General features: G+C 45.3%; 1 protein-coding gene across 1 annotated transcript in view; it reads right to left on the bottom strand.

Moving 5' to 3' along the window:
* The window catches only part of LOC146191933 (cell adhesion molecule Dscam1-like), a 135,955-nt gene that overhangs the window by 59,121 nt on the left and 62,966 nt on the right, over positions 1 to 13,868 (bottom strand). The window contains exons 9-11 of the mRNA XM_084600404.1: positions 4,219 to 4,380; positions 3,144 to 3,431; positions 422 to 541 (exon numbers count right to left, since the gene is read on the bottom strand). Of these exons, the coding sequence (XP_084456530.1) occupies positions 422 to 541; positions 3,144 to 3,431; positions 4,219 to 4,380 (570 nt within the window). The remainder of the gene's footprint in view (positions 1 to 421; positions 542 to 3,143; positions 3,432 to 4,218; positions 4,381 to 13,868) is intronic.

Raw genomic sequence — 13,868 nt, 5'->3', positions numbered from 1 at the left:
ACACACACACACACATATGCATACAAGTGACAAAAAGACAACTTTATTTCTTAACAGAACGAACTTTTGGGTAAGCGATTTTTGAAAGAGGTTTGATAACACATGCGAGATACTTATAAAAAGTTATAACACAGGCAAATTGAGATCTGAAAGCATCCTGATTATTATACAGGACAATTCAAATACAAAACTGGTTTGTTGAAGGTTTTTATTTTTGAAGGCGGTAAAGAAGTAAAGCACAAATGAGGAAATACTATTCGAACAAAAAATGCTCAACCCTATAATCGCATATGGGTACACAAACATAAAACTAAAGTATTCATCCGGACAGTCGACTAAAAGCTTTTCTTTGACTGCTTCAGCGCTAAGGGGTCACAAACCAAAGGCGAAGAGGCGGACTAAGGCTAGAAGGGGTACTCACTTTGCCCTTTCTTCCATGTCACAGCAGGGGTAGGATAACCATCCGATGAGCAGTGCAGAAAGACTGATGCTCCTAATACGACTGATGTGTTTTGGGGCTCTGTCTTCCAACGAGGACTCACTACAAAATTCAATATAAAGACAGAAAAACACCATAGCGTGACAGAAACTTTTGAGAGTGATATAGCGGTACAATGAGCAAAAAAACGACCTAAACTAGAAACACGAAAGCGCCGGCACCTAGCTACTTTCTGGTTCCTCTTTGGAATAAAAGAAAACCGCATTTGGGCCCTCAATTTCGTTCAAGCAAAGCGGAATTTATTTGTATATCTTTGGGGCAAAATGTTTCACTACTACATGTCTTCCGAGGCCAAGTTTTGTGAGCGTTTGATCTTGATTGCATCTGCGGAGCGCGGAGCGGCTGGCGCTCTCTTCTTTTTCGCACACCTGATTCTCCTGTTTTGCGCTTCTTCGCACACCTTCCAAACTCACTATAGAGAGAGGAGACGCTGCGCTTGCTTGCCCAACGCGTCACTGTGACAGCACGGGAGTTGGAGAGGATATAAAAATTACTTCGTTCCGCATTCGCCAACTTTTCAAGCGAAAACTTCACTACAGCAGATAGTTTGAGCCGTCAGTGTTACGGAGGATTCCACATTCAAGTGACCATGACGTTGTTGTTGTTGTTGTGGCTGTAGGAAGAAGGAAAAGAAAATACACTGGCCTGCTACTGGCTCTGTAGCTGAGCCACCTCCGCCGCCTTGTGCGGACAGAAGAGAAAATAGAGAAGAAAGGAAGAAAAAAAAAGGAGAGAAAGACGCTAGCCGCCCCAACAGCCGTCGTCCACCACCGAAGCAGTGGCGGTTGCAATGACTGCCTACAACATATAAAAATCTGTGGCTGGCTAGCCCCCGCCGCATGTGGCCTTGGCCTACCGTCCCAGCCCCGTACGGTCAGGAACTGCCACCCTTCATCACCTATATCTTCTGCCTTTCACTTTCTTTGCACCAATTATACGCGCCGTCGGCGTTACGAAGGTTTTCACCTTGAACAATCTTGAAGGTCAAAAACAGATACTGCGCCTTTCCTTCCTTACAAGACAAAAATATGAAAACCGAATCTTGACCTGGTTAGTTGTAGCTCTCAGAATTCCGTGGCGTCTACTCAAAAGTATCAAGCTCCTTTTTCCCCAGAACCCAATTTAATCAGAAATTATGTAAGAACCGCGGATTGAAAAGGGGATGTCAGAGTCTATCGCTGCAACACTCACAGTTTTCGCTCGATCACTAGGTTCAAGCCATGCTTAAACCCCAACAACTGTTTCTGCTTGGATACCACGACACTAGGACAGGGTAGAATAAGAGTTGCTACACCGGCGGTTTCGTCTCTGGTTTCGCCTTTGATGAGGCTCGCGCGCTTCCGGTTGCATCAACTATTTTGCGACATCGTCAGGCCTCGTCCGATCATCTAGCACAGCTTTTTGCTGTGTACAAATCTATGTCTAAAAGAAATAATCGTCAGCAATTTTTATAGATAATTTTTGGCAGTGTAAATCAATCTCCTTTGCATTAATCCCTTTGTATGCGTTGTGGAATCCGGAAATATTAGATTCCTAAAAGTACAGGGTCGTCCGGTTTGTATGAGAACACGCAGGTTAATGGCCGCTTCGTTCTGAGCTCTTTGCGTACAACACGGCCGCATATCGAAGCAACCTGGTGCAGGCATAAACAGACTTGGAGGCGATATTGCTCATGGCTTGCCACTTCGTCCTAGTGCGCGGTCATGGTCGGGTGCAATGGAGCTTTGAAGGAAGAGACCACGTGCTCGCGCTTTGACAACAAAGGCTGGGCGACCCAGCACCTGCATAGGATTAAGCAACATTGGTAGCCTATTCGGCTCCTCACTTCAACATTACATTTCGCATTGTGAAAAACCTCTCCCCATAATCCCCAACCAAGGACAGACAGACTGCATACGAATGCGTAAATAGCAGCATGCCACTAGCCTGTCACGAGAGAACAGCAGACGCGCTAGAGGATAATGTGGATTAACGCTCGCACAAAACATATTTTTCGGTCTACGCCACTGCGCAGAGGGAAATAAAAGCTGCAATTAAAGACAGCTCGTCATTTATGCTATTTGAAGTATCGCAGTTATTCTTATTCAGCATGGCGAGAACATATCAATCAGCTATATGTTGTGAAAGTTCTCTAGATCTAGCTGGATTAATGTACAGTTATAGCAAGCAGAAACGACATAACATCGCTTTACCCATCTGGATACCCGAAATGAAAGTGTTCAAATATCAAACTTAATTGAATCGTATATGGTACTGAATGTTTCCTTCCTGTGCTGTCCGAAAATATGGTGCGCCTAACGGAGGCCTTGGGCATAAGCTATTGAAGGAGATGCCGTCGAACAATAAACCAACACGCACATAAAAGCTTCTGCCCTTTTTGTAAAACATGCATTAGCTTATAAGAAGGAAACAGCGGTACGTCTGAAGGAAGCAGTGATGAGGCAACTAACTACTAAGCGTTGGGGTTCTCGACCACGTTCAGAAAGAAGTAAAAGGTAATTTAGGCATGTGTGTTACAGATTAATGAACTAATTTAAATACTGCTGCTCTACATGCCCTCACAGCCCTTTATACAGACCGCTGATAAGCAGGCTTGGCGGTCTTGCGGTGAACATGCGACCAATTTTGTCGTATGCTTCCTTACCGTGGACGACGAGCTCCACTGTGCGGTTGACGGAAGCGGCATCGTTCGAGACGAAGCACACGTAGCGCCCTCTGTCGACAAAGCGCACGCGACCGAACTTGATGATGGAAGAGTCTTCGGTAGTCTCGATGATGCGTTCGCCGTGAGAGCCAATGCTGAGGCCGTTCTTCAGCCAGCGGAAACGCAGCGGGGGATCGCCCCTGGATACGGAACACATGAGCCGCGACCGGGTTCCTTCTTCCACTTTGATGACGTCTGGGAAGAAGTGGTCGTCGATAACGGGTGCCACTGAGGAAGAGAGTAGAAGTGGACAATAATGTATTATGCGTTGTGTGTTCTGCGCATTATAATATGCTACGCCATCTGAATCAACCTTGCTGCCCGTTGTGCTGAAATGGGCAATAAAAATATTTCAAGGGCTTTCAGTGAGGTGAAAGAATATTTATATGATGGAGTTAAAACGAAATAAGGGCCAGGATGTTGACAGTTCTAGAAAATATATTTGCTTATACTCCACTGCAAAAAATTTAGTACTAACAAGTTCCCATCAAGAATTAAAAATAAGATTGTGAACGTGTGATCAAATGGGGATACCACAAGTAGATTTGTTATGTCCAGGAATAATGTTCTATGATACCGAAGAACTCTAAATGGCTTTTATCTTTTTCACCTCGTAGTTCAAATGGACAAAAATACCGCGTTCTATTATACTGATTCATCAGATATGCAATTGACAGGTGGCGGTTTGTAATAGTATTTTTGCATTTAGGTAACAGCCATTGATTTGCTGAACAAGTGATTACAACACTTTTAGTTTTAGATGCATCCAGTGCGTGTCGGAAAACGTCAACTGTAATTCACTGCCCATCACACGTTAAATGGGTAAGTAGAGTCCCAGAATTAGACTTTCAGTCCATCAGCTATCCGCCTTTATGCGCTCCCCATTAGGTCGAGCAAGTAGAGTATAGTGACGGTGACATTTTTTTTTAGATTTTTTTCCACTCAATACTCAATTCACTGTTCTCATTTCAGTGTTAAGCACACAGGTGAGTGCGGTGCTGTTGGGGATACCCACCGACAACCGAGACGTACGTTGAGCCGCTGGCGGCCAGGCCTGTTGGTCCCGTGACTGCGCACGTGTACTCTCCTTCGTCGGCGGACTTCTGAGCCTGCTGTATGAGGAGGCGACCTCTGGTGTCCACAGACTGGCGGTAGTTAACAGGAAGCACCATCCCGGCTGCAGACAAATAATAATATTAATAATAATTGGTTCACAGGAAGAGAAAGGCGCAGTTTCTGTCACACTTGCTATGTGGACACCTGAACCGCGCCGTAAGGGAAGGGAGGAAGATGGGAGAGAAAGTGGAAAGAAAGAAGAGCCGTAGCGGAGGGCTACGGAGTAATTTCGACCACCTGGGGATCTTTAACGTGCGCTCACATCGCACAGCACACGGACGCCGCTTCGTTTCGCCTCCATCGAAACGCAGCCGCCGATGGAGGGTTTTTAGATTTTATTAAGAAAATGGCGCTTTAAATTTTCTTCCAAGCTCGACCTACTTTGCAGCACTGCTCTTCTTTAGCTACACAACGACCATGGATAATATGCGAATGTAAAGAGCGTCAGTAAAATTATTTTCGAAACGTCACCGGGATTCTGGCCAGGGATTTCATGCTCAGAGCAAGAAGGATGAACGAAAGTTGCATCTTGGCTTCCTAACCGCAAGTCTTGGGATGCACATGTGAATTAGAAATTAGCACCCAACAGCTGCAGCTTTTTATAGCCTCTAATAAAAACAGAAAATGAAGCTGGTTTGAAACAACCACATTAAATACCACAGTACGCGCAAGCTGCTTTGCTAAATTTGAAGCCAAAGAAACGTTAAAATATCAGTTTCATAGACACATCTGTTCTCCCAAAACGTTCCGATCGAGATCACTGCGTATTCCGCAGTGGAGAAATGCGAAAGCCTGAGCGATGTTGCTGCATACGGTACATTGCACGCCCCTTGTCGAACACAACCAGCTTTCCATTGAACACATCCAAGTTCGCCAGCATTCTGTAATCCACAGGCTGTCGTGTAGATGGATAGGTTTACGCCTATCCTGTATCTGTTGGAGATTAAAGTTTTACTACCACCACCTACAGGAAAGGAAAGCGCAGTATCAGTCAGTCGTGCAATCTTGCTGACATATCTCGTGGACAAATTAGATATATAATTAGTTCACAAGAAGGGAAACGAGCAGTATAAGACTTGTTTCTGCAAATACCCGCCGACTCCAAATTTTCATAATGAGCCTAGAAATAAGCCCCGCCGGGGTGGTGCAGTGGTAAGACGCCCGACTACTGTGCCGGAGTTCCCGGGATCGAATCCCGGCCTCGGCGGCTGCGTTTCGATGGAGGCGAAACGAAGTGGCGTCCGTGTGCTGTGCGATGTCAGCGCACGTTAAAGATCCCCAGGTGGTCGAAATTACTCCGGAGCCCTCCACTACGGCCCCCCTTTCTCTCTATCCACTTTCACTCCCACCTTCATCCCTTCCCTTACGGCGCGGTTCAGGTGTCCACAGAGCAAGTGTGACAGATACTGCGCCTTTCCCTTCCTATGAACCAACCAACCAACCAACCTAGAAATAACCGTCTAATAATTGGTTTAGGTGCCCCGACTTCTGTGAAAAAGTACGCGAGTTCGATCCCGGCCACTGGCGGCTGCATTTCGATGGAGGCGAAAGGAAGAGGCGTCCGTGTGCTGTCCGACGGCAATCCGACGGAGTGCTTGCTCTGGCGCGAACATGCACGTCTTTCTAGGAAAAAAACATCGCTGTTCGCTGTTCGGCTAAAACGGCGCTCTGGGCTTCTTGCAGTGATGCCGCTGGGAAGAATCGGAACACCTAGCGACGCATGCGCAGACACCGGACCCGCTCATCGCTTTTGCGTGGAAGACGCCCCCGAATGAAGCTCTCTTCTGGGACCAACCAAACTATTTAAGCAGCTGCAGCGGATTGGCAGGGCGCAGTCTAACGGAGTGACGGAGTGCTTGCTCCGGCGCTAACATGCTACGTCTTTCTTAAGTGGGCATTGTTGCTTTCATTGTGAAAATTCTGTTTCTGCACTTCGTCGGACTGCGATTGTGCTTATTTGGTGTCTATTTATCTTGTTGTTGTTTTTTTGTTTAGCATCATGCCTACTGCAATCAGTGATACAAAGTCTCCTACTTGCTCAAAACCAGTGCAGCGGGGCAAACTGAGCTTACAATGTAGTGAGTGTAAATGTGTTTACCGTACCGGAACGTGCACTGGCGTATCTAAAAAGCATATAAAACAGGACTGGATATGCGACTCGTGCGTAGATAATTCGTCATCTGAGCTTGATGAAGAGGACGATGACTCTCAGCAGCCGACTCTTAAGCAGGTCATGTCCGCAATCCGCGCATTGAGCACAAAGCGTTCAGAAAACTCACGAGTCGACAAGCTTGATAAGACCATACAACAGCAGTCTGCTAAAAATGATACTGTAATTGAACAGATCCAAGCGCAATGTAAAATTATTGAATGAAGTCAACAGTCAATTGATCTGATATCAAATAAATATGATGAGATGAAGACTGCTCTTAGTGCTCACAAACGCGAGGTGGCAGCTCTTGATAAACGTGGAGCAGACCTTGAATCTTCGCGGACTGCAAAAAAACAGGAGTTAGCGGAGCTTCACAAGGCAGTTACGAACCTTGATGCATACTAGGAGGCGCAATGTGGAGATAGATGGGGTTGCTCAGACAGACAAGGAGGAGCTAGCTACCTCTCGTGTTGAAAGATCTAGCGTTGAAGCTTGGCGTCTCTTCGAGCACTCTTGATCAGGCTGATTCAATGCACAGACTGCCTCAACAAAAGGAACAATACCTCCCATAATCGTGAACTTCAACACTAGGGCCCCTCGAGATGAGTGGCTCGGTAAGAGATACACGTTAAGTAAGAAGATAGTTTTGTGAATGAAAATCTACGGCAGTACACGAAACACCTGTTCTGAAAGGCGAAACAGACAGCTTTGACGCTGTCGTTTAAGTTTGTTTGGATCAAAAACGGCAATGTCTACGAGAGGAAGGCGGAAGGTCAGGGAGCTGTTAAGGTCTCAAACGAAGGGACTTGTTGAACCTACACTAAAGATGTTCAATACCTTTGATTCAATCCCTAATTGGACAATGGTGAAAGCTGAATCTAGTCTACATGGAAACCGGTACTGCACCTCATTCACGTGAATGTCAGAAGTATTAAACGTCACTGCAACTTGCTAAACACTCACTTGGCTCAGCCACTTACATACCTGGACATTCTGTTGCTGTCTGAGGTCAATATAAATCAAGCGGAGTCTGATACATTTGGAATTCATGTCTTTAACTTCTTTTTGCGCTGTCGGGAATTTGGTGAAGGTGGAGGTATCATGGTGTATGTTAGAAAGACATGACTTACAGAAATTATTCCATGTGAATTTACCGCAGCCGAAGCCATCGCTTTCTCAGTGAGCAATTCTGAATTGAAATTTTTTGGTCATTGCGATATACAGGTCCAGCTCCGATCTTCACACTTTTTTCGATGAACTGTCACCATTGATTGGTTCTTGCGCTAACAAGAACTTAGTGATAACTGGAGATTTAAATATAGATATCAGCCAAACAGGAAAACGAGCCACTGCCGTTTATTTACATTTACTTGCGAGCTATCGCATTGAAAACAACATTCACGGTTATAATAGGGAGGAAATCATGGGCGATAGGTTGACAAAGGCGTGTATTGACCCCATAGCCTCGCGCTCTACTACCTTAGAAATGTCTGCACGTTTTATACATCAAAAGGTTGCTGATCGCTGTTTTACAGCTTTATTCATTTTTGACAATTCTCATCAGGATAGGAACAAAGTGAATACAATAACTATAATCGATAATGCTATGGTGGATGAATTACTTCAGACTTCGGACTGAGACGGTCATATTATACGAGTCACATAGAAACATACGAGGGCCTTGTACGGAAGTTATATAAAATATGTGCCCTTGCAACACGTCAGGTAAAGATAAGATGCAGGAATTCGGAAAAATAAATGAATAACCAGTGATGTTTTAAAGTTATGATATGAAAACGATAGATTATGGAACTCATGCAAAAAGAACCCAGATGACTCTGCTCTCAAGCAGGAGTACTGTGAAGTTAAAAACATGCTCATTGCTATGTTAAGGCTTAAGAACACACAGTTCTTTACAGCAAAATTATCGCATTGCGGCGAAATGTGCGAAAGACGTGGGACATCTTGAACGACTTGTTGGGCAAGCCCAGTCAACAATCGTTAGACGAAAAACTTATTAGAGCATTTCCACGTTAATCGCCTCAAGATATCGCGATTCATTTAATGTTTCTTTCTCCGCTTCGATAAGTAAGCTGAAACAGAATGCCCCTAACCCCCATCCGAGTTATATCGGCTCGCCATTGCTCAGCTCCACTTTTCTTCTTTCAACGGATACAGATGAACTGCGCACAGTGCTTGCTTCGCTTGCTGCCCACAGACCTCCGGGATATAATTAAATTAGAATACGAGATTTGCAAAAAAACTCCAACAAAATTAAAACGTTACTGCTCTTTATTCTGAATGGCTGCATTGGAACTGGTAAAATACCTGGCAGACTGGAGATCTCATTGGTTAGGCCAGTGCCGAAGAAGAGCTCCAGGAAGGATAAAATAATTACAGACCTATAGCTATGCCTATTTTAGGCATTATTTTAGAGAAGACTGTTTACAATATTATGGAAGCATTTTGTATAAATTATGCAGTTATCCATCCTGCTCAGTAAGGCTTTCAGCGCGGCTATAGTGCTATAGACCGGCTCGAAGACTGTTCGGACAACCTACATAAAACTATAAATCATAATAAAATTTCTCTCAGGCTTTTCTTAGACCTGGCTAGAGATTTTGATAGTGAAGACCACTCTATTCTGATATATAAGTTAGATAAGGCTGGATTCAGAGGACAATACCCAGTTTTCTTTAAGAACTATCTTTTGAATCGCTTTCAAACCATCATGGTAAAAAATCAATACAGTGATTTTGTCCAAGTCCAGTTTAGGCTCCCACAAGAATCCATACTTGGCCCTTTATTATTTAATATTTATATTACTGACTTAAGCAATCTTGCACTAAATACCAAACTTTATCAGTACGCAGACGACACAGCACTACTCATGGTCCGTCGATCCTTTGAACAGTGCTACAAGCCGATGTTTCTAATATAGTAAAGTGGTTTGCTTCGAACCACACATATAAGAATAAAAACAAAAAGTATCCTGTTGGGCTTTATAAACCCAGACAAGAAGGTAACCTTGGGTGAAACGATTGTTGTGCATGAGGCCGGGTACAGTGGATGCCATTGTGAGACTTTGCCATTCTTATCTGCCGTAAAACGCCTTGGCCTTTACTTCGATCAACATTTGTCGTGGGCTACGCATATCCACCAGCATGTTGTCAATCGTCTTAGAACTGTTTCAGCCCAACTGTACAAGCTAACGTTCACCTGCCCATTCAGGCACCGTAAAATGGTTTTTAGAGCTTTGGGTGAATCTGTATTACGGTATGGTTTCATAGTGTATGGCTCTTGTTCGAAGTTCAGAATTTTTCAGGTCAATAAACTGCTGTATCAAATCGCAAATAATATTATGTATGGAGCTGTCCCAGAAAACTTAGATGAGAGTGCTGAACTAATCAATGCAGAAATCTGTCCTCTATCAGATCTTTTTGCTTTAATACTTATCACAACAATTTTTTTGCGATTAAATTCAAACTGCCTCAAAATGGGCCTATAGAGTGTTTCGCAGAAATGATTGTTTTAAACTACCAAAGGTGTACACTAATTACAAAAAAAAGGTGTCGTACCTATTCCGTTCTCTATCACTTTAATAAATTGCCAAATGAAATTGCGCAGCTGACTTCTCTTATTAAAGTTAAGCGAGAAGCATAAAAATGGTTGTTTAGTCATAATACACAGCATGCTACGTGAAAGTGTTTTTGCCATGTACTGTTTTGTATGATGTATTTTTAGTTTATTATTGTTTATTTTGGCGTGGAGCATGCGCCCGTCGATTGCTATGGCCCGCCCTCAAGCGCTTCTGCGGTTCTGCGGGCACGAGAATTAAGCTGTATTGATAAATGGTAACAAAATTATGTATGTATGCATTATGCGATGACAGCGCGCGTTAAATATCCCTAGGTGTTCGCAAATATTCTGTAGCCCTCCACTACGGCTCCCCTGTATCTCTTTCCACTTTCACTCCCGCCTTCTTCCTTTCCCTTAGGCGCGGTACAGATCAACACCACCTAGACGAACGTAAGGCCTCAGTGCTCTTCCAGAGACGTCACAGGGATGGGGCCTCACCGTTTTTCCGAGGAGCATGCATGTTTCTTTTTTACTGCGCGAGGATATGAGGCAGCAGCGCAGTTGGCTGCAAAAGATTGTTTTTACTCAAGTTGAGACATCAGTGGAGAGATTTGCACGTACAAAACATTTATTCACATTTCGATTATTGTAGCACTGTTCTTGATGCAGAATAATATATACATTTAAAAGTCACCAGCAACAAACAAACAACTTTTCACTTCCTTGAAAGCGTTGCAGCTTTTCTTTCCTTAGCCTTCGCATTTGCGTCGGCTACATCATCGTTGAGCTTGCGGCAGAAGTTTTTCAGCAGAATGTTTGTACTGCTCCACAACACATGTTTCAACAGAAGCTCAACTGTGTGCCCATCTTCGCAGGTGTCAAAATCTGATGACTCTTGATCTGCAAGCAGCTGTAATGTGAGTTCGGTGACTAGACTGCGCTGTTCGGGCTCCTCAAGAACTCCGCTTTCTTGGACACTTGTTCAACAACAACATAGTTGTGGGTAACAGCATTTACAGCAAACAACGCTGGGAAAATGAGGCCACCTCGGTCTATATCTTTCACCAATTGATAGTATTTTTGAGCTGCAGAGACAGTGATAGCCTTGTCGACTGTCAATGCTGCCCGACATTTCGTGCAGTTTAATTTCTTGAGAGTCGCGTAGACTGCATATCCTGCCACGTATACTAGGACGGGGATAATGTCTTCTATTTTTGACAAGGCATCTGTCGTAACTATAACGTTGCAGTTAGGATGTGGTATTCCTATCTGCTTTCACAGATCTTCCCATTGCTCATCGAAGGAGCTATTCGTTCCGCAAGCACTTGCGATTGTGGGCAAAGTATTTTGCAGCCGTAATTTAGTTTCGCTCTCGTAAACTTGCCTAATAGAAACATGATATTGGGAGCCAGCAAGTTGCCAGTAACAGCCTGCTACAAATAAGAACACGTGATCAAATATTAAATACACATTTAGAAGGTACCCAAAACGTTTTGAAAGTTTGGTGGTGCTACAATTTCAAGCTACAAAAGGGAACAAATGGAAAAATTTTTCATCTCTTACCCTGGAATGCTCAGAAGGGACGAATTTTTTTCCGTGGAATGGCACGTATCCACGATTGCTGCAGCACTTTGTCTTGCGGGAACTTAAACACATGAACCTTTGGTCCCGTTTTATAGTTGCCTCGGCACTGAGGCACACAACATTTGTTCGGCATTTTTGCGTTATGTCGAAGCGTCATCACAGCACTCGCGCACAGAAAAAATAGACGGCAACCAAATAAGCCGTGAGCACACCATCGGACACGAAAGGCGACTGACCGCTCCTGCCGGAGCCACGTGCAGTAGCTTCCCGGATTCCCCTCTAGGAATTCAAGGAAGGCATGCTTGGAGCAGACGGGTTTCTCGCTCCCCGTCGCGACTTCCACGGCAGAGGAGCAGAGCAACACCTTCTCGACTTTTACAAGGCCTGCTCACATCCTCCTCTCCCAGCCGTCTACGTCACGCTAGTTGTCCTGTTCTCCCAACAGCATTGGCGTTTGGACGCAACATCGCTCCTGTCGCGTGGCGTTCCTTGGCGAGCGTTCTAGTGTGTAATTGCAGATGGCAGGAACGCTCCTGTCGCGTGGCGTTCTTTGGCGCGCGGTGGTGTTGGTTGAGCAGAGCCGCGTCGCGACATCGGCCTCATCCTTGTGACGTTGCTGTGACGTCAGCTCTCAGCGCAGAGGCCTTAAGTTCGTCTAGGTGGTGTTGTACAGATACCCAGGTGGTCGAAATTACTCCGCAGCCCTCCACTATGGCTCCTCTTTATCTCTTTTCACTTTCACGCCTACCTTCCTCCCTTCCCTTAAGGCACAGTTCAGGTGGCCATAGAAACAAGTGTGACAGATATATACAGCGGCTTTCCCTTCCTGTGCACCATTTATTTGAACTAACAGATGTCCTGAGAAATGTGTGTGACGGATACTGCGCCTTTCCTCCCTTCCTGTAAACCAATTATTATTACTAAAAAAATTAACAGCACTGCAGAATCTGCACTGGAGTAATGCGAAGGTACGGACGCTGCTGTTTGTTGCTTCTGGTTAGTTCTAGTTGCTTAATTCACTTCTTGTTTGCCCTTTTTGTCTGGTACTTTCAAATTGCGCACCAATCCCATGCCATTTTTCATCTCTACTTTCGGTTTCGTGACGTCACATCTTCTACATAACATTAATTCACTTCTTGTTTACCCAATTTAGTCTTTGGTACTTTCAAAGTGCGCGTTGTTGTTGTGGCTGTAGGAAGAAGGAAACGAAAATGCACGAGGCAGCGGAGGTGGCTCAGCTATAGAGCCAGTAGCAGGCCCGTGAAACGAAAAAGCACGGGCCAGCTACTGGCTCTGTAGCTGAGCCACCTCCGCTGCCTCGTGCATTTTCGTTTCCTTCTTTGCTTCCTATGCCCTTTTTTTGGCTCTACTTCTGGTTGCATGACGTCACATTATTGACGTCATATTCACTAAGGCACCCCTTTTTCTCTTTCCGCTTTCACGCCCAGCTTCCTCCCTTGGCTTACGGCGTGGTTCAGGTGTCCACAGAAGAAAAGTGGCAGATACTGCGCCTTTCCTTTCCTGCGAACCAGTTATTGTAATATATTTACCTGAGCAACTTATTGACCTAATTATTTTATGGACACATCATTACGTCACCTTCTATTGATCGACACCAGTCATTAACCTCTACCACTTATCAATTACTCACAACTGCTGCGGACACGAATTTACAGACACGTTCTGCGGACACGGTCTGCGGACAGAATTCTGTGAATATTGTTACGGACGACAAGGAAGAAGCGCGCAGTGGCGCGGGCAGGAGCGCTCGCGCTAGGCCCGCGAACATTCATTAAAGGTCATCTACCACCGTCATCGGTCATGTTCTGTCTCCTGTCTTCATCGGCTTGCCGTTTCGTAACATTTGGTTGGAGGTGTGGGGTACTTCATCATCCCCTCATCTTGGCCCGGAGCTTCGGCGCCCTGTGACTTCTTGCGCCGTCGGCGAAAGGTCAGGAGGTATCGCATGGCTGTTCCCCAGCCTGCCGCACCCAGCAAGACCTTGCCGTTCCTACGCCCCGTCCCCCCCTCCCTGCCCCGACCACAAGACACGACGAAGGTGAGGCTGACCCGAAACGCCACACATGACCACAAGACACAAGGCGAGACCCGAACGACCATATGTGACCCAACTGACCCGATGTGCGGACCAACGACCCCACGACCAAAGACACCGCTACACATCTCCCCTGCCTATGCCATGAGGTGCGTGCCTTGGCCTTCGCCATCGAGTC

Source organism: Amblyomma maculatum, chromosome 4 (assembly GCF_055883805.1).
Source record: "Amblyomma maculatum isolate TAMU_Amacu chromosome 4, ASM5588380v1, whole genome shotgun sequence".
NCBI classification, from domain to species: Eukaryota; Metazoa; Arthropoda; class Arachnida; order Ixodida; family Ixodidae; genus Amblyomma; species Amblyomma maculatum.
Note: the sequence above shows the minus strand (reverse complement) of the source record. Positions and strands in the feature narration are given on the sequence as shown.